General features: G+C 40.1%; 1 protein-coding gene across 1 annotated transcript in view; it reads right to left on the bottom strand.

Moving 5' to 3' along the window:
- Nucleotides 1-20549, bottom strand: part of pola1 (polymerase (DNA directed), alpha 1, catalytic subunit) — a 58524-nt gene that overhangs the window by 35187 nt on the left and 2788 nt on the right. The window contains exons 3-26 of the mRNA XM_015372933.1: nucleotides 19906-20002; nucleotides 19752-19826; nucleotides 19560-19675; nucleotides 19396-19458; nucleotides 19186-19287; nucleotides 18937-19093; nucleotides 18697-18859; nucleotides 17223-17392; nucleotides 17017-17129; nucleotides 16802-16915; nucleotides 16651-16725; nucleotides 16423-16561; nucleotides 16182-16336; nucleotides 15886-15970; nucleotides 14680-14741; nucleotides 13527-13616; nucleotides 12965-13081; nucleotides 12701-12876; nucleotides 12438-12567; nucleotides 12005-12124; nucleotides 11820-11910; nucleotides 11616-11740; nucleotides 11386-11535; nucleotides 11007-11129 (exon numbers count right to left, since the gene is read on the bottom strand). Coding sequence (XP_015228419.1) covers nucleotides 11007-11129; nucleotides 11386-11535; nucleotides 11616-11740; nucleotides 11820-11910; nucleotides 12005-12124; nucleotides 12438-12567; nucleotides 12701-12876; nucleotides 12965-13081; nucleotides 13527-13616; nucleotides 14680-14741; nucleotides 15886-15970; nucleotides 16182-16336; nucleotides 16423-16561; nucleotides 16651-16725; nucleotides 16802-16915; nucleotides 17017-17129; nucleotides 17223-17392; nucleotides 18697-18859; nucleotides 18937-19093; nucleotides 19186-19287; nucleotides 19396-19458; nucleotides 19560-19675; nucleotides 19752-19826; nucleotides 19906-20002 — 2808 coding nt within the window. The remainder of the gene's footprint in view (nucleotides 1-11006; nucleotides 11130-11385; nucleotides 11536-11615; nucleotides 11741-11819; nucleotides 11911-12004; nucleotides 12125-12437; nucleotides 12568-12700; nucleotides 12877-12964; nucleotides 13082-13526; nucleotides 13617-14679; nucleotides 14742-15885; nucleotides 15971-16181; nucleotides 16337-16422; nucleotides 16562-16650; nucleotides 16726-16801; nucleotides 16916-17016; nucleotides 17130-17222; nucleotides 17393-18696; nucleotides 18860-18936; nucleotides 19094-19185; nucleotides 19288-19395; nucleotides 19459-19559; nucleotides 19676-19751; nucleotides 19827-19905; nucleotides 20003-20549) is intronic.

Here is a 20549-nt window from a genome sequence, read left to right as displayed (position 1 = left end):
AGCTTTGTTGGTGCTAATGAATGGTAATTAAGTGAGACAGTAACTGAGCAGCTATTTGAACCAGAGATCCAGGCTGGTAAACTAAAACAAAACACCAACGTAAATTTTCCTCATAATTTTTTATATGTAGAGAGAATAAGGTAAAGTATTATGGCATAATTAGTAATTCTTTATCTCAAGTTAGTAAAAATTTTACAAGGTTGAGTCCATAATTTTTAATGAAATATTAATTTTCCATTTACATCCAAATGGCCACATTATGCAATGAATTGGATATAATAGTACTCAATGCAAAATGTGCAACTTATTTTCTAAATGATGACATGAGACAGGTTGATTGCACACCTAATAAAGTCGAAAACTTGTGGCACGCAAAAGCTTCAAAAACATGGCAACCATCAGCCCTTTTTTCTACCTTTTCAGAAGCACTAAGTTAGCATCCGACATTTCAAAAGTGAGTGCTGTGAAGTGTTCTTTTATTACCGCTATATTTCAGCTAACATGTGACATTTTTCCTTTGTGCAGCCCATTTTTAAAACATAATGCTCCCAACAAATCTACCTTGAGACTGGAGGGATGCAGGCGTCAGGGCGCCAGAAGACATAGTTTGGTTAAGTGGTGCAACAGCGGACTGTGACACTCAGAGCTGCCACAAAAATGACAGAGAGACACATCTACGGGAGTGGAGTTTAATTCTGTCCAGCTGACAAAAAAAAAAAGACCAACTCCAAATCAAGATTTTCCAGATGCGATGGATTTAAAGGATTGATGTGTTAACAAAGCGCCTTTAACAAAACGCCTTCCATATTTCTAACACCTGTCCGAATATTTCTCACTAAGTGCTGCACTTTCCCACAGTGGGCCTTGACTTTCTGCAGCTCGCCATTCCCATTTCATTTAGTGCTTTTAACATTATTTTTTAGGGCTTTGCATGAGCACCTGGGTGCCTGCTTATGAGCGCTATCCATTAGCAGCAAGTTATTACACCCTGCCGTGCTAATTGGCGAGAGCTGCAGCCATATTGTGATAGCTGCCTTTTACCCAACTGCTCCTGAAACTCAGGTAGCAGTCTTATCTTTTAGATTTGCGTTTCATTTTATTCATTTGAATCCACTTCCTGCTCTAGTTTATTAATACTTTTGTTGGCTTTTTTTGCTTGCAGCTTGTAACTATACAATTGGTTCCAACTGGACCAAGTGCATTGAATAAAACTGAAGCAGACAACTGCGCATGCTGAGGGAAAGAAAGAAATAAAGAAGGAGGGAAGGGAACCTGCAGGTATTTATATACAGCGTACACCTTTCTGCTAATCAGCAGATCAGAAGCGGCATGTTGAACTTCAGCGGGGCAGAGGGCCCTTGTAAAAAGAGCCTTAACTACTGACGACTGTTTTGAAAAGCACTCAGCTGAAAAGCATTTTGGGATGACAGTCGGCCGACTGAAATAGCACCTGTGGGGGGGACACGGTTCTGTCAGAGCTGTGTGGTGGGTGGCTGGGTAACACGCGCACAACACACAAAGCAGGCCCATGTGTGGAAGAGAAGCTCAATAACAAAAATGCTAGATGGAATTGTAATCTTTAAGCGTCTTTGCTGCTTCTGCTTTAAGTTTCATTTGCATAAGAGAATGTTTGACTGCAGATCAAATATGCAAGCAGCCAAAAACACAAGCGCACACACCTGTCCTTGCAGATACCATATTTGTGTTCTCATGTCTGCTGCTTGGAAGGTCAGTCGGCTGTAAAAGTGCCTCTGATTTAATACAACCGGCTGAGACCACAACAGCCGGCTTTGATTGAAAATAAGACCGCAATGCCAACAATCCTCCTGTTGTTCGCTCAATTGATATGTGCCACTTTCAGCGTTAAAGCGGATGTCTTGTGGCTCTTCACTACATTGGTTCTGAGAAAGATAAATAAGTCACAAATAACTTTTATAGGTTCGCTGTAAAACACCTTATTGATCGTTACATTCTAAGCATAGGTCTGTACCTGAGGCTCATCCAACAAAACCATTTTTTTGTTCTTCTGGCTTTAACATACAACCAGATCCTTTTGAATTGAGCCTGCTTCTGAATTATGTGCTGAATATTTTTACTTTATGCTTTTTCTCATAGTAGCTTTGCCTCGTCTGTTCCTGTTTGGCTGTGAGACCATCCCGGAGAGAAATATCAGCTGTATTTATATCATATCACCTTTGTTTATAGAGGTCGGAGATCTACCCGTTTTTCCAGTGTAGTCCTGTTTCTCTGACTGTGACTGGCTGGATGTGCTCTCTTCATCCTCTGACATGGGAGCTGGCTCAGAGCTCGTCTGCCTGGCTGTGTGTTTCCAGGATGTGGCTGCCTTTTACAGTTGCTTTTTGTATCTCTGCTTCTGTCTCCTTGAACCCCAGTCAGCCTCGGCAGATGGCTGATTACACTGAGCCTGGTTCTGTCTGAGGTTTCTTCCAGTTAAAAGGGAGTTTTTCCTCTCCACTGTCGCTACAAGCATGCTTAGTGTGAGAGATTGCATTTGATTCAATGAGTCGATGCAATCAACTGGTTTTCCTTAGATAGAAAACTTTGATTCAATTTGACTGTATGATCTGGTGAACTGTGAATACATGTGTTGTTATTTGGCGCTATAGAAAAACTGAATTGAATTGAATTATTTCCTTTATCAGCAGGAAAAGAAATCGTGTCCATTTATTCAATTTAATGAAGTATCAGACTGGGTACTGCATCAGCTAATGCTTTTTCTTGAACGACTTAAGTAGGAAGAGCTAAACCTTCTTCAGGAAATCTAAAGTATAAAGTTATTTCATTTAGCCTACAGACAAAGTTATGCCGTCCTCATCATTTCCTCCAGCTGTATTGAACATAAACTGATGTATCGCGGCCACATATCGACTGATAAGCTTTTTAGGACTGATGCCAATACCGATTTTTATGACATCTTTCTGAAGATCCCCTATATGTGCTACCAATCTTTTACAGGTAATTATTTTAAGCAGATACAGTTTTTTTTTGTGATAAATATTGTAAAAGTTTCAATTTAAACAAAAAATTAAACATGAACAATGCATATAAAATGCACTTCTAATGATGCAATAATGAATTTGTGAATGGATGCATTCATCAATCATATAAGAATAAAAGATGTTGCTATCATCCCTAAATAATCGCCTCATGATGTATCAGTCTAACAACTGCCCTGCCTCACCTGTTGCTGCACTGTTTTTGTAGGTGACTGGATGAAGAAAACTATTTTTCCTTTGCTTCCAAGAAAGTCCAGATATTGTTTGCAGAGTTTCTGTGCAAAATTCCCAGTCATCTGGCTCATGGCAACCACTAATGGGTTTAAATCAGAGGCAACCAGGCTTTAGCTCAGTCCAGTTGCCTCTGATTTGAGCCTGTTGCAGAGGTGGGTAATACCTACCTACACTCACTAAGTAACTTTTTGATAAAAATATACTTTTAGGAGTAGTTTTACTGCATCACAAGTTTTAATTTGAGTTAAGTGACATCTTGAAAAGCTACCGCTACTCTTACTTAATTAAAATGTTTGGCTAATCCATCAGTTGTGAGTAACTTTAATGAATAACCAACAAACTTGTTTTCTTTTTCTTTTGAAGTGGTCCAGACAAAGATGTGCACCTAACTAATTGTTTGCTCTTATTTTGCGAACAAGCTTTAATTCAACCCACCATGATGTTCAATGACAAAGCTGAAACAGGATCAATCGTGATTAATTGATTATTGAAATAATCATTAAAAAAATTTAGTAATTAATTAGTCATTATCTGAGGTATAGAAACTCAAAAATATAATTTTCGCTGACAGAGCAACCCACTTAGAGCAGTAATTCTACCAAAATTGTAAAAACAAAAAAAATATAAACACTAAAGATAAAAATAAAACCTTAGTTCTTCAATATGCTCTACCTAGAACTCTTCAAGTTTTAGCTTCCCCTGGTTTAAGTTCCGTAAAAAAATCTTCTTTAAGGAAATGTTGCTATATGATTATTGATCTATTAATTGAAAAAATAATCAACACATTAATTGATTAGCAAAATGCTGCAAATACTTTATAGTCTTTAAAAATACCAGAAGATAAGTTAACATTTATGTTGGTCTTTTTTACAGAACATCTCAGGTATTCTGATCAGTTACTCGGTGCTAAAGTAGCTTTTTTTACCAAACACATTTTTACTTTTACTTGAGCAATTTCTAGGATGGCTAGTTTACATTCTTACTAGAATAAAAATACAATGAAGTAGTGCTACTTTTGCTTAAAGTGCAATTTTGGGGTTTTCTATCCCCCTCTGGTTGTTTAGAAACTGAAGGAGCGCCACCTATCGCTCTCATGAAGGTCAAACCGCCTTGCTACATGAGTAGATAGCCCAATTAATACTAATACAATGTTATACTTCTAATGACGCTCCATAAGGAACAGAATGTAGTATTCTGCAAAGCAGGGACTTTATATAGCCTTTAATGATTCTGTTGTAGATTACAGAGCAATAATTTTAACGGTCATTTATATTAGACGGTAAAAACACCCCACTGTTCTCCGCATAAACTTCAAATATGTACAATCTTAAGACTGAGTCGGTTAAAACCATTTACTAATTATCCATTCATTTACGACTATCTATGTCACCCTAAGAAAGATGGCAGATGCCAGATCAATCCATTATCAATCGTAATCCCGGCCATTAGCCTGCTCTCACGCGGCCTCATTAGCAGGTGTTACTAATGTCGCAGTTTAAATTCTGTACTCAGCCCCTCACAGGCAAGCTAACGTGGCCAAAATAGCAGCAGCGCTGCTCCCATGTGACTATTTGTTAAGTCCAGCTCTATCAGGAGCAAAGCCAGCTCTTTAAGGGGAGCACCAAAGGATCATGGAAATATCAGAGTCGCCAGAGGCACACGCAAGCATTCAGGTCCAGATCCAGACTTGGAGCAGCGTGACTGGGCTTATACTCTTAAGTCTAATTCGCAGAAATGTAAAAATGATTCCTGTGATTCTGAGGTGGCAGCAACAGATGGGTCTGCGAATGAAAGAGCCGGGTGCAACGTCGTTAAGTCGCAAAGTCTAAAAGACGGTGAGGCAAATGAGACGTGATAGTGTGGGTTTAAGTATTCCTGGATCTAATTCTGGTAAATGGTTTGTCACTCTCCAGACAAGACGGATGATGGAGAGTCGGAACGATGGACGCCTGGAGCAACAATATTTACTTAGCCTTCGTTACAACTATTTGCACACATGTATGAACAGAGGTTTAACCTAAACCAAACTCTGACCTCTCCGCCACGGAGGCTCTGTTACACAAGCCCGCTTCTTCTAGTCGTCCCTTCGCATGCCTTCCAATAATGTCTGCGGCGAGCTCCTGTCAGGCTGTTTTTAAACACAAGGACACAAACTCAATTACAGCAGAATGGCTTTCAGGAGTCATCCACTGTCCTGAGACGCACAAACACCTGCTAATGGTTGTCAGATTTGCTGGCAAAGAGGGACAAAGGTCAAAGCAATCTGCAATCCACAACAATCAGCAGCTTCCCCGAAGCATCACGCGTTTAGGAAGACATGAGCACAGGGATGGACTAACAACTGCGCTCAAAGTAGAACAAAAGGGACTATTTTATGTCCCGCTTCATAGAAAACAAGGTTTGTTTCTGATGCCATCAGAGAAATCATCATCAGAACTGGGCTGCCGTTTCCTGCTCTGCAAAATATGAGAAAGCCTCAAACTAGATCAGAGTTTGCACATTTACAGGTTGACATTTTTACTTTATCATTACTCGTCTGTTATCAAGGCAGCTGAGGTCCAGTCAGATAAGATAGATTTAATCTTAGAGATGTAATTTTCTCAACTTGCTTAACAGGATTTGAATAGGCCATTTCTAACCCAAATTATATGAGCCACCACTGGTTAGTCAATCTGCAGGACACTGCATCCTTCCATCAACTCTGAGCAGCATCATGTCGGTGCTGAAGAGAAGCATCCCCACAGCATGATGCTGCCATATTTTACAGAGGTAATGGTGCATTGAGGCCAAACGTCTTTCATCTATGTGGATCAAAAACTTACATTTTAGTCTAGTCTGACCAGTGCGCAGCCTCCTCCACCTGTTTGCTGTGGAAATAGGAGTTCTTATGGCTTGCTTTCAACAACAGGGTTTCCTCCACTCTTCCATAAAGGCCAGGTTTATGAGCACTACAACTCTGTTGACTCAGTAGGTGGCTGCTAAATAGGCTGCTTTGGATTTAATTTGCTTTCAGAATGAAGAAGGTTGGACTCAAAAGCACACCACATATATTTTTTCTTTCAGAAATCCTAAAACATGCACATCATGAACCGGTTACGCCCTGCTTTGCGTTTATCACATTTAATACCACAAAAAAAAAAACATACAGGAGGATTCATATAAATCAAATCACAGATAGTTCTCACTGTAAGCGGAACAAAATCATCCAGTGATTACAGAGGTCTAATAACCAGCAGTCAGCGGACAATAAAAGTCCGTCTCGTGGGATAAATACATTTATCAGCCGCTCATAACCACATGCGTGGCAGATATCTGTGTTACAAATATCTAGCTCTCTCTGCACTCAACTGTTCTCTGGCCAACATACAAAAGAACCCAAAATATCCCTGAGGGGTTGAGGGGGACATCAATCTGTAGAGGAGCCTCAGGCGTGTAATCCTAAACCTTCACCTTCCTCTTAATACCTATCAAGTCCCCCTTTTAATACCCACACATTCCAGGACAGAGCAGGCCCACAACAAATGGTCGTCCGACAAAGGGCAGAGTTCGGCCAGTAGTGCGTGCATGACATGTGTGTCGGTGCACATTTCTACGGACAGACTCAGAGGAGGGGATAAGTGGATGTGAGGGGAGGAGGGGGAGCAAACAGTTCTCCTAAACAAGCTAATTTAAAAAGCTTCGGTCAAAAGGCTGTCAACTCTCTCTAAGCCTAAAACGTAGCAGAGGCTGAGAAACCCCCGCGGCTCCTGGCTCGACCCTCTCTGCCGAAGGCCTCGGTTTAAAACGAGAGTGAGAGAAAGATGAGAGCCCGGCCAATCAATAAATACACCCAACACATGCACATTCACCAGGGACACCCGTCCAAACAGATGAGAGCGCTGGGAGGGGAGGGATTTACACTGTGGACAAAGTGGTGATCAGTGTACATGTTACAATTATAAAAATAAAAAGCCTCCTAAATCATGAGATGAAAGTGGAGTGCAAATGTGATGATTAAAAAGGGGGCAGGAGTGCAAATGGCAATACCCACAAATACACTAGAAACGCAGCTATAAATGCCAGCTGGCTTTTCTGGCTGGCTGCAGATGGAAACTACCCAGAGCTACTCGCATTAGGCTTTATTTACTTTAGGGAAACACAGAAAGGAAGCTAAACTTTTCTATTAAAAATCAGCCGCCGCAGGAAGCTTAACTTTAACCCTTTTCTGTTCCCAACTTTTAACTTTAACCAACACAAAAGCTCTACCTGAAGGAGCTCATAAACATTGAATAGTATAATTAAAATAGGAAGTCCCTGTGTCGTGTCCCAATGTGCAATATAAATAGAGCTGCTCCCAGAATCATAGATACAAGGTAAACAAAACACCAAGACTGGGTGAAGTAGGATCTTCCGCTACATCAGCAAACTGAGGCGCAAGTTAAGCACTGGACCCACAGAGGGTTTTAGATGTTACTGATGACCTTTTGATGCTCAGCTTTGCAATGAGTCACATCACTCCTCACTAGATGGGATGCACTAATGCAGTAACCCCCCCCTTCAAACCACCCAAACCACAGCCCACTTATATTTACTGTCCCCTCAGCACACTGGGTAACCTAAGGAAACATCAGAGGAAACCAAAAGAGACTTAACAGAGCCTTACTAAAGTATTCACTCTCCTTGAACTTTGATATTAGCTCCAATTAAAAACCACTAACCAATGCGCTTTACTCTGATTTTATGGGATAATTCAAAGCAAAGTAGTGCATAGTTGTAGAGTAAAATGATACTGAACCGCTTCCTCTAAGCTGCTATGGGTGTGCACACATTTTTACTCACTACAAAATAAAGTCTTAAGTATCCAAGTGGCTTCAGAAATCAGCTAGTGGTTGAAGCCATCTAGAAGTGATGTAATCTCAGTTTAAATCCAGCTCCTCTGAGAAGATCTAAGGGGTTTATTAGAGAGTAAACACCCTCATTAAGAATAAGGAAGTGTTGAAAAATCAATCCACCATGCCTGTGACTTTAGGACTTGCCTTAGCCCTCAACAAATAAGAAGGCCAAGAGAAATCCAGTGTAAAGAGCACAATAAGCTACGCTGGGAATACAGGTCTGCTCTGATAAAGCCTAAATTTAACATTTTGTGTCATCATGTTTGTAACATGGTGGTGGCTTCATCGGTCTGTGGGGAAGCTTTTCACAGCAGGTCTGAATGTAATAGAAACCATAAAAAAACTGCTACATGGTGGAAAAGACTTGGGACTGTGACCAAGTGCTCCTTCAAACAGCACAACTACCTGAAACATCAAGCCAGAGATCCAACAGTGTGGTTTAGAGCTACAGATAAAAGAAATATATATTTTTATTTTTTTATTTTCAATGTTTTTATCTTTCTATAAAGCAGTTTGGTCTTCCTGGTGTTGTTTTAAAGTGCTATATAAATAAACTTTGATTTGATACAGATACAGGAGTGATAGATTGGCCCGTTCAAAGCCCAGATCTAAAGCAAGTCGATCTGTACGAAGACTGCAAACCTGTTTCTCAGGATGGTCTACTGCCAATCTGAGTCTGAGCTACTCTGACAAGAATAGAAAAAAATGCAGGTGAAAACAAACATCTAAAAACTTTTAGTTGAGGTTTCTCTACAAAGTATAGATATATATGCATACGGATGTTGGCTTTTCACACATTTAGTGCCAACATTACCGACACCCTTTATTTAACACTTAACTGACAATAAAATTCGCAATAAAATACATAAATTTTTTCCGTTTAATGCAACAAAATAACGAGAATTTCGATGAATATGAACACCTTTGAAAATCTTTAACTGTGGTTCAATAACTTTGTGAGCTTAAGACTTAAAAATGTTGAAAACTGTCCAGAGAAGCAAAGGGAAAATTCCTTTAATGCCAACATGTTAAAAAAAACTTAACAACCATGCATCCCTTTTTAAATCAAATAACTATTAATTAGTCTAACCTTTGACCTCACTAAAGGATCAGCTTCTAGAGATGACAGATTTGATCAATAAACAGACAGAGGCTGCAAGTGTGCAAGAAGAGAAAGTCCCACCTGCACCGGCAAATCAAACCCACACGATTATAACAATGTTGCTCTGTCAGATGAGCGTGACTGGAGGCACAAATGGACTGACAAAATAACAAACACGCACGGCGGGCTGGTGTCCTGCCCTCTATCACACAACACAATGAGTGTGTAAGGGGATCTTAATGAAGGAGTCCCCTGAGGCAGAGCCTGATGCCTCCTCTGAGGACTTGTACTGTTAGAGCTCATTAAATGAACATGAGTATCACCACTGACATGATGGGAGGGAATGTGAGTGTGTGTGTGGTGTTCAGTTACAATGCCAGCTTTAGTAGTTTGTGTCATCCAGAACACATGCCGCCGCTTTGGATAAATTTATTAGACGTGAACGTTTGGTTGGCCTTACATGGAGAGCGTATTCATTTCTTTATGTGTCTGCTGAATATTATCAGGGGAAAAGACGGGTATGAAAGATTAAAAAGAAACAAAATATGATTTGTAATCCCAGCTGAACTGAAGAGGCGAAACAGTCACTGTTAAAACAGAAAAGAGAGGAAGCTCAGGTCCTAAAGGATAATTAGTCCAAGTGTTTGACAGGGTAAGTTTAGAAGCAAAACTACTGCTATTGTTAGAGAGGTGAAAATATAACAGGGCAACAGCGCCATCTTGTGGTTAAAAATTACAGCGCTTCCAGCTACAGAATGAAATTTTCAATGCATGCAACCTTTAAATCTTATGGACTAGTATTAAACAGGGTTCCTACAACATAAGGCAAGTTAAATTCAAGACTTTTTTTGTCCCTTGAAATAAAACTTTAAGACCAACTTCACAATAAACACAGGAAAATCTGGTTGCGACAAATTTAACCGGATGCTTATTTTAACATAAACAATTACTTTCTGGCCCAGTAGAAATGTTTACAATTTTGAAAAACTTTCCATATAGGAAGTAAGCTAAAAACACACTAATAACAGGTATATTTTTAACAACTAATGAATGGAATTCAAAAACTTGTTTTTTTTTATCCCTACTCAAAGTGCATAATAGCTCTGCTTTCATTGTAGGCGTACCGCCAAACATTAACCGGAGATTTGGTGCTACTGGTGCTTTTTTTGACGTCGGATATGGCTGTAGAGGTCTTGCAGAGACAAAGGTGGAACAGAACTGGGAAATATCTGCTGCTTCTCTGTAACTTCATTTTCACGCTTTGTTTTTCACTCTTCACATGTCTGACTCCACAACTTTGATTCCCATCGTACCGCGCTTGAAATACTTCTTGCTCAAAATACGCCATTCCTCATCCACATTACCTGGTTCTGTTTTAGCCATGCAGAAAACTCATGGCTGGATAGCCGATTTTCTTTGAATTTACACCTCCCCACGCTATTGGCGCATCACCCCAAGGTCTGTTTGCAACATTGCTTTTATTGGTTCCGCTGTCAGGATGGAACTAATAATGGTTCCAGCTAAGCCGTTTGGTAAACGTCAAAAAAGGATGATGAATTATTTTAATTTTTGATATGAATCATAAAAATAAAATCCTATTTATGACTTGGTGACAATTTTAAGACCTATGAAAAACTGATTTAAGACATTTTAATACCAATTAAGGATCTGCAAGAACCCTGATTAAAATACTTTAACTTTAAAAGATTTTAAAACACTTAAAAATAAAAGTTTGCACCAGAGTGTCATGTGTTATATTTGCAGTGTAAAAGCTGAGTTTACCTCTCTCCCCTTGTGGGTGACCAGAGCAGCAAGCGGCTTTGCATAGAAGCGGCTGTAGCTGAATCCCAGGCAGCCGTACATGCTGTTAGCGGTTAGCTTCAAGGCTTTCTGACGAATGTCGTACTGAGGGGAGATGAAAGACAAAAACAGCTTTAAATGTAGGCTCTAATAAAAGTTTACAGGAAAACTTTTATTATTTAGCAACAAACTGTCCTTTGGTTATGTGGTATAAAAAAAACCCTCCTTGTTCGTCTTAAAATGTCACAAAAAAAAACAAAAAAACAATAATTTCAAATTAAAGGTAGAACATATCATGTATATATCATGTTTATAAAACATGTATATATCTTGTTTTATTGCTGTTTTCTGAAGGACTGACCTGCATGTAGAGATCCGGATTGATGTCCTGCTGCTTCATGAGCTGCTTCACCTGCTTACGCCGTTCCACCAGCTTCCTGATTTCTTTAGGCAGGATTCCCATTTCCAGGCTCGAATCTGGAATTTCAGGAATCTCCTCTGGCTCGTCCTCCTGGTACGGAGGAAAGTGTTTACATTTTTGAGATACTCAGAAGATGTAGTTTACCTGGAGGACAGAGAAAAAACACTCACCTCGATCTTTCTGCGGGAGCTCTGAGCCTGCCTCTGCACTGTGGTGAAGCAGATGTTAAACTCTTGGATGATGGAGGGATACAAGCTGTTGAAGTCGAGCAGCAGGACAAACTTATCGTAGAAACCTGAGCGAGGAGCGGAGATGGATTAGAAAATAAGGATGGTTCAGGACAAACAGACCTTGTTTAGGAGTCAAACACTCACCGACTTTAGGATCCAGCACTAGACCTCCAGCGTAGGCTGCCTTCTTCTTCCTCTTACCTTTTCCTGTATCTATATCATCCTCTCCCTCAACCTGGAAGAGAAACAGGAAAAGTCTTATGTATATATATATATTTATAAAAAAAGAAGAAAAAGTAAATTTTTAAGTATTTTGTTTAAATACTTACGGCCTCCAGCTGGGCCTTTTTAAAAGAGGGTTTGTCAGGGACAATGAAGTTTTTGTCATGGAAGGCATGAAGCAACAGGAACTCATTCCTCTCAGAGCGACCCCCCATCAGAGTACGAGACTGCAGAGATTGGAGGAAAGAAAGCCGGCATGAGAAGGACAATCTAATCCATTGAATGCAATAACTGAGCAGATCAGACTGGGTCAACCACTGAACCTTCAAATCAAACAGCTGATCCACATTTTATTCGGAATTAAACTAAACAAAAAAATTCAACAGACAAAACAAAAAGATTAAGCTGCTAAATAGAGAATAAAAAATCTGCTAATCATCCCCAAAATGAATAAACATTATCAGAAATGTTGTATTGAAGAAAACCTCACGGCTCAGAGGAGCAGTGAGAACAGAGCGGGTATGTGTGGCTGAAAGTTACCAGGACGTTTCCTGCGATGGTGGTGATCTGCAGGGCGAGGGGCAGCACATTCAGCTCACACATGATCTGGAGGATCAGCTTGGCGTCTGTCCACGTCAACTCCAACAGGTAGAGCAGGTGAGGAGAGTCGCTGAGACGAAGAAAGGAGGACATTTTAAAGTGCACAGCTTCACATCTCACACCCTTTTCCATTTGATCTTTAACTACAGAGGTGACTTTTATGTCTTCAACTGATTTCAGTGGCAAAAAGCATTAAAAGACACCTGTAGAGGTTTCTGATATCCTCCTGAGGAACCGTGACCCTCTCCACCTTCAGCACCTGGGCAGCCAGCTCAGTCAGATGATAGCTTTTACAACGAATTAGCTCTTTGGCTGAGATCTCCACATCGCACACCAGACGGCCACACGTTGCACTCTTCTCTGCAAAGGCTCCCCGGCCCTGAAATATGACAATAAAAAAAAAAAAAAAGAACAAAGTGAGTACTAAACTACTTCAAGTTACAGAAACCAACTGCTGCTCCAATTACCCCTAGTTTGGGCATGTTGGCCCTCCTGAGACGTCCGATCTTTGACCAGTGGGGGACTTTGCACGCATGGATCCGCTGCAGGAGAACTTCCAGATCAAAACCGAAAATATCGTGACCCTGCAGGTATAAACAAACGGATTAGAGGAGGTTTTCAACTGAGGGAGACTTTGCACCTCGTTTCCCTAAGTTCTCAATTAACAGCAGCAACTTTTACATAAAACCAACTTCTATATAGTGCAGAGCAAAAGAAGGTCTCTTTTTAAATTGTGATGTACCTTGAAAAACATTTACACAACTACAAAAATATCCCAAAATTCATTCTGCTCCATGTAAGAACATAAGAAGAAATCAAGTAAAATTCTTCATATATGCTTACAGTTAAAACCAGAGAATCGCATAATATCTGCAGTCCTCTGGATAACCGAAACTACTTGCTCACTGAACAGTTTTGCTTTCCATTGCTGTGTTCACCGATCAGAGAAAAGACTGGATGTTCTGTTACCAACCAGCCAATTTCCCTGTGGATCTTTAGTTTTCATTTGCACGAGCGACAGAAACTTACCACCAACACATCGGGGTCAATTTTGTGCATCTTGGCCAGGAAGAAGCCGAGCAGGGTCCGCTCTGAAGCTGCCATCTCCACCTTCCCATTCTAACAAAGATTGAAGGTCAGTCTATCATCTTAAATTTGTACCAAAAGTATTTGTTCAAACTCCAAACAGTCCTTTGAGTTCTGAATACTGCACACTATTATAGAACAATGCTCATTATATTCAGGTTCTTCTAAACTTTTATAACGAGCTAGGAACCAAACGTGCTGAATTTGAGATCTAATCACCTGAACACTAAAGACATACTATTTATTTTGAAAATATTTTTTTGATGTAATATTTAATGATTAAATTCACCAGAAAAACTTTTTTTAACCAGAATAAAAGTTTTCAAAAAGAAAAACTAAAACTCTAAATTCAAGAACTTCCTGGATTGACAGACAATACAGCAGCAGATCAACGAGTTCAGTCTGGTTTTATAAAGTAAAATATAACATAGGCTAAAATGAATAACTCACATTTAATCAAGAAAATGAAACAATTGTTTTTATTTTTAAACGACTGATTAAGGAATAAACCCTAAATCATCTTTTTCTTTTAAGAAAAACCATGTAAATGCTGACATTTTCATGTAAACCTATATGATTCTGTCCTAAAACCACCTCAGTGCTGCCCTCTATTGGCTGAAGTGGTAAACCTTGGTACCTGCCCTATCTAACAGTGGAAACTTCTGGTGCTTTAGAATCTCATTCATTATATAGACCATCCGTACTGAACACTATAACCATAACGTTCACCAAACATGGCTTGTTTTTACACAGATTTTTTTTACCTTCACTGTAAAGTGTAAACACAATAAGGTTGGGTTTTTGACCTGTGAAAGAATCGTTTTTCTGTCTTTGAGTGAAGTTTCATTAAGGATAATTCTATTAATGTTTAAAACCATCTCTCTTTACATTTCTAGAGCTTTATTTAGCTTATTTAGTAGGTGCACTTAGTTGTTTTATACACTTTGGAAGCTCTCAATAATAATATTCCTGTATAAAATAGAACATAGTTCATTAGGAAATTTAATAAAATTCTGTAACTGACAAAAGAAACATATTTTACTACTTAAATAGCAGCAAATCAAGCCAAGGTCTACTTATAAATGTTGTTGCTCACCTTCTTCTTCAAGGCATCTTTGAAGTCATAAGGAAAAATGCAGTCCGATGGTTTACTGATCACTGAGGGGAGAAAATATGAGATTTGATGTTATTTATAATCCAAGTAAGATAAAATTTTATTTCTTGTATCACATCTATACGCATTTAAGTTAACAAATGGGAATAGTAATGCACGTTAATGATTCAGTAATTGATCTAAAGTTAATAGATCTTATCCATCAACTAACAATTAATTAATAAGCAGAATTTTCTTTAAAACATGGGTTTTTCCTTCTTATCAAGACAATCTTTCTATAAAACGAAAAGTTAAATTCCTTTTTTTTTTTTTAACAAAATGTTGAATTGTAAGAAATAGATATATTTTTTTTATAATTCATTGTGCAAGCTATATTAAATACAGACTGAATAGGCCTAAACAAAAAAATTAAATCATCAAACTTAGACATATGTATAAGATATGACAAGACAGGAGTCTATTAGGTTCCAGAATACAGAAAAAATGAACAAAATATGTGAAACATACAGAGACGTACCATCATTAACAGATGGGGTAGTTCGCTCTGACACTCTGACTATTTGTCACTGTGCTTCAAAGAGGCGAACGCTGACTGTTATCTAGCTCTCTGTGTTTAACCATCAGTGGTGGGAGAGACTCTGGGCTTTTGGGTTCTAGTTGCTCTCAGGAACATTCAAATATGGCTCTATGAAGAGCATTAACTCATAAAACCGTGCTTATCACATGGAATTAGAAATATTTTGCATGATGCACTCCAATTTTCTATAATCACATCCTCATCTTCTGAGCCCAGCAGAGAAGTAAAGCTGCTCCGCCATGCAGCGGGGCTAAATGGGCGCTATTAAGGTGACAGGTAAAGGAATTTATGGAGTGTTTATATTTACATAGAACCACAAGGCTTCACTTAAGGAAGAACAGTGGCGCCATCTACGGGATGGTGGCGACAACACTCAAAGAAATTCCTTTTAATTGGACATTATCAGCTAATTGGAAAGAACTAATGTGAATCCAATACACCATAAATCCCTAACTGAGGCTAAAAAGGGAGAATGGTCCACTCCCAATCCAAAAAGTTTGATCGATTCCAGCTTCCTCTTTCCACGAGTTGACCTTTGGCAGCAGATTTATTCCCACTTTGATGACTAGGAGAACAAGGTTGTAGAGTAAAGTGCATGAATATTAACTTACCGCAGAAATGAGTCTGAAAGGGAGGCTGAGGAGGAGCTTTATCTATATGGAAGCTATAGTGAACAAGCGCAACAAGGGACACGATCTGCAGAAACATAAAATCAGGACGGTCCTTTAATATCAAAGCATGGATCCCATCAGTTCACAACTACAGAAACCTGTTTGGATGCTTTAAACAGATTATGGAAATGTTTTAAAATGATTTTTCTGTATTAAAATTAACATTTTTCCCCTTACTGAAAGAAAAAATCATAGCGCAAGATGAAGAAATTTCACCAGCTAGATGTCTCTCTCACCTCATTGTGGTGCGTCTTTGGGTTCTGAACAGTCTTGAGGCTGATGGACATGACTGTGAGGGGTGGAGGTGGCAGATCTTTGATCACGCAGACCAGGTCACTTCTCACAGCGAGGGCCTCCACCTTACACCAGCTGACCGGCTGGCTCATCAGCTCTGACAACGACAAGGTGGAGAAGTTAGAGTTGCAGAGGGAATTTTAGATGCTGCTAATTCACCGATAGAGCAGACATCTTTCTTACGTGGGGTCTTGATGTCCAACCAGCAGGGGCCTTTAATCTTTCTGCTGAGAAGGAAGTGCTCCAGACTGGAGGTGTTTGTGCCAAAAACATGGGAAAAAGTGCTCCCTTTAAGGTCTGATGGCAACGCAGGAAACTCTGCCTGTAAAAATGACATTAACCAAAGAAAAGAATGAATCGGAATCAGGGCTGGATGTCAGGAACTTTGCTTATGTGTGTGTGTTGGCTTACAGAGTATCTCACTTCCAGGTAATCGCACTGGCTGGGCACGTCAGGGATTTCAAAAGCATAGTTCTTCTCCACTTTCTGCACACAGTGAAAAAAACCCACATTAATCATCATTCCTAAAAGCATTCATCCTCTAACCAACACAGATGCTGACCTTCGACTTAAACTTCATGATCTTAAACTTCTCAGAGAGCTCGTTGAACTCCTGGTAAACATCCATCATCCCCACAGGCGTGTCTGACACTTCTCCAGTCTTTGGGTTGGTTTTCTGCACCAAAAACAGAACATGATGTGAATAAAGATACCTAAACTAACAAACATTTGCAATATTACAGAAATAAATCCATAGTTTGAGCAGAAGATACTTACAAACTCCCGAGGGAGAAGGTACATGGTTCTTTCGATGTTCTTCACAGTGACGCAGCAGCTGACATGAGACTGTGCCGATTCGATCCACACTTTCCCGAACAGATACACCACCCCTGCATAACAAGATCAGCCTTAAACACCCCACTGCTTGGATTTTAAAAGATAATATTCTGTTTGTTTTCACCACGGGGGTAAAGGTGCCGTACCTGGTTGGTTGTATGGGTCTTCAAAAGCATCCAACCAATAGAAGCGGAACACCTGTTCTCCATCTGCTCCCTCCACCAGGGGGAGCCTACTGGAGTCAACCTGCACCTCTGCAGGAGCTTCACTGCCTCCACTGTCCTCTTGTCCCCAGGAGCTTCCAACGCGGTCGGGCCTGAAAACAAGAAAACGCTTTGAGACTTTTCCAAATCTTTAGGGTGGATTATGTAGGCTTTATTTTTTTGTTTTGAGGTTTTGCGGCACTAGTGGCTTGTTTTTTTCGACAGTAGGCTGACAGGAAAGGGGGTATGAGATAGGGGGAGAGACATACAGCGAAGAACCCCAGGTCAGATTCAAACCTGGGTCGTCGAGGACTAAGGCCTCCGTACATGGGTCGTGCGCGCTAACCACTGTGCCACCTGCAGGCCCGGATCATGCTTATGTTTAAAAGATGAATATTATTCTTTACTTGGCCACCCATATCTACAATAGCAAGACCTGTAAAACAAGCTTTCCTCTATTAAGTCAGGTTGCCTCTATTATCTATATCTAACTTCAAGAGAAGCCAAGCAGCAAAATACTTTATGTCCGAGGGAATTAAACAAATACAAAGACATCCGTCTGTGTGTCATTTATGTTACAATAGTGTATTTCACTTGGTAAGTGTAGTTATTAAAATAATTTAAAGGGTACGGCAGACGTTTCTTTGGAGCAGAGATGCATGTAGGATCAGCTGGTGACCAGTTTTTAAGCTTGACCGGTACTGTTTGATGACCAGGGGGTCTGATCTTTACAATCGGTGGATGTAATACTCAAGCACCAACAGCAGGAAAGTAACATTCTTCAGTTTGAAAAGTGATCCTCAGGGTAATTAGCTATTAGTGAAAGAAATTCCTTCAGAGAAAACTTTAATTTCTAAGGATGATTCTGCAGCTTATTGAGGCAGAGAGAGCAATACTTTCAACTGATAATAGGAAGGGGCAAAGGAATGCACACTGGTTTCACAGAAAGAAATGGCAACTATGCTCATTATAGAGTTTACAACACATAATCTAGATAGATATTTGTCTGGGTTAAATAGTTAAACATCTTCAGACAGGTTTGATCTATATTGCCTATGTTGCCTTGAACTGCACCTCAAAGAAAACATTTTCTTTCCCTCTACTGCTGTGAAGTGAAAGTTTGAGGAAGGATTTTTAAAAACAAAAGGCTGTTCTGTAGAAACTCCTCAAAGAACAAACCACCTTTTAGCATCAAGTCCAATAGATGCTGCATAAAACCCAATGATCCAGACAGGTATAAATGTGCAAAACCCAAAACAGAGATATTTCTGCTTCATTTAAAACAACCGACTATGATACAAGGGCTAAAAGCCATATCATTTTACTTCTTTAACATTGCTAACAGAAAATCCGACTACAGCGAAGGTCAGAGCGTGATAAGAAAAGCACGGGACTCAGAAGCATTGCAGACACTCACAGGAGAACCGGGTCCTGAGGCTTAACTTTAACTTCAGCCGCCGCCGGCGCCTCTCCTTTAGGCTGAAGTTTGGCCTCCGTTTTGACTACAGGCTTCTGTTCCTCCTGCTCAACTTCCATTGGTTCATCAAAATCGACCCCTTCCAATGCCAGGCTGTCGTCCTCTGTAACAAACAAGAGCCTCAAAGTCAGTTTGATCTTTCTGTCAGGCAGCTGAAAAGCTTCAGAGAGCCTTTCTCACCTGGATCTTCTTTTGGCTCCTCCACTTCGGGCTCGTGTTTTTCCACAAGAACATCAGCTGTGGAGGGAGGAGGACGGGCTGGAGGCCGGGGAGACGGGTCTGAAGGAGGGGGTCGGATCACTTTGGCCTTTGACCCCGCCAGAGAGGGTTTCTCCTGCTACATTGGGGCGTTTTGCATCATCATTCAACTGTGAGGTGTCTGCATAGGATGCTATATAGCTAAATGTAGGTCAGGATGTGATGATTTACCTTCGGCATCTGGGGTTTGACAGAGAACGGGTTCATGGTGGATCCTACTGACTTCTTCTTCTTCAGGGTGACCACGGGCGGAGGACTGAAGACGGACGGTTTCTGGGACAACAGGTCAATACGGCGTTAGTGAGGATGAAGTTGGCAGGAAACGGAAAAGACAGGAGATTTAACGCCACATCAAAGCACATTTAAAACTTAAATACCAACCTCATTGTGTAGATCCTGTAAAATATCTCCTAACAGGTCATCTTTGGAGAGATCGACATCTTTCTATGAGGAATAAATAAAAACAAAGTTTTGCATTTAGTTGGTTAAATCAAAACAAACTTGAAGGGGGACCTGTCTTGCCAAAGATGCTCATAAATACAAACCTCTGCAGGTCTTTTCACATTGCTGTTCATAAACATGTTTTTGATGGTGTTCGGCTTTGAGACGACAGATTTCTTCATATTTTTCTTCGACTCTCCTCCTTTCGCTCCCCCTTTTCCTGCAAGCAAAGACAAAGCACTTACCAAAGCATTCGTGCTTGCTCTGATTTTTCCAAAGGACGTCACATTTCTCACCTCTGCTTTCTACAACATCATCGTCCAAATCGTCGTCAAAGATCTCTCGCCCGTCTTCGACGTATCCTGTACCATCTGAAAGAAGGAAGGCGCTACTATGAATTAAGCTTTTGGCTCATGTTCCAACAGCGATTTCACCAACGTTGGATCTTACCGTCGTCTATGATCCAGTCATCCTCCTGCCTCTCTCGTACCATTTTGGAGTACTGGTCCTCGTCCACCTCCTCATACACACTGGTGAGCTCCTCCACCTGAGAAGGAAAAACCGAGGATAAACTTCAAGAGAAGCCAAGCAGCAAAATACTTCATGTCCGGGGGAATTAAACAAACGCAAAGAAAAAACACCAATATGTCCTAATTTATCATCTATCCTATAACTCTTTTTTCACAATAAGCAGAGTTTTATAAATGGTTAATCTCATTTAACTAGAATGACCTAAACCTTAGTTTCTTTCTAATTTAAAATGATAAAAAAAAAAAACAAATTGGGAAAATAAATACAATTTAAGGATGATAGAAGATCTGACAATAGCAGGCAAACACTGACAGCATCCACAATGTAGAGAAGCTCCAAAGGGACACTACTAATGAGGTCAGCACAATAAAGGAAAGCTGAGTGGAAGGAAGAAGTGTGACAGAAAGAGCTGCATGACGAGCACTTGAGACAGGGTTCCTACAGCATAAGGCGAGTTAAATTCAAGACTTTTTAATGCCACTTGAAATAAAAATTTAAGACCAAATTCACAAGAAACACAAGAAAAACCTGCTTGTGACAACTTAACCCAAAGGTTTTATTTT

Source organism: Cyprinodon variegatus, unplaced genomic scaffold (assembly GCF_000732505.1).
Source record: "Cyprinodon variegatus isolate N-32 unplaced genomic scaffold, C_variegatus-1.0 Scaffold78, whole genome shotgun sequence".
NCBI classification, from domain to species: Eukaryota; Metazoa; Chordata; class Actinopteri; order Cyprinodontiformes; family Cyprinodontidae; genus Cyprinodon; species Cyprinodon variegatus.
The sequence above is the reverse complement of the archived record's forward strand: the minus strand, read 5'-3'. Positions and strand labels throughout refer to the sequence as shown.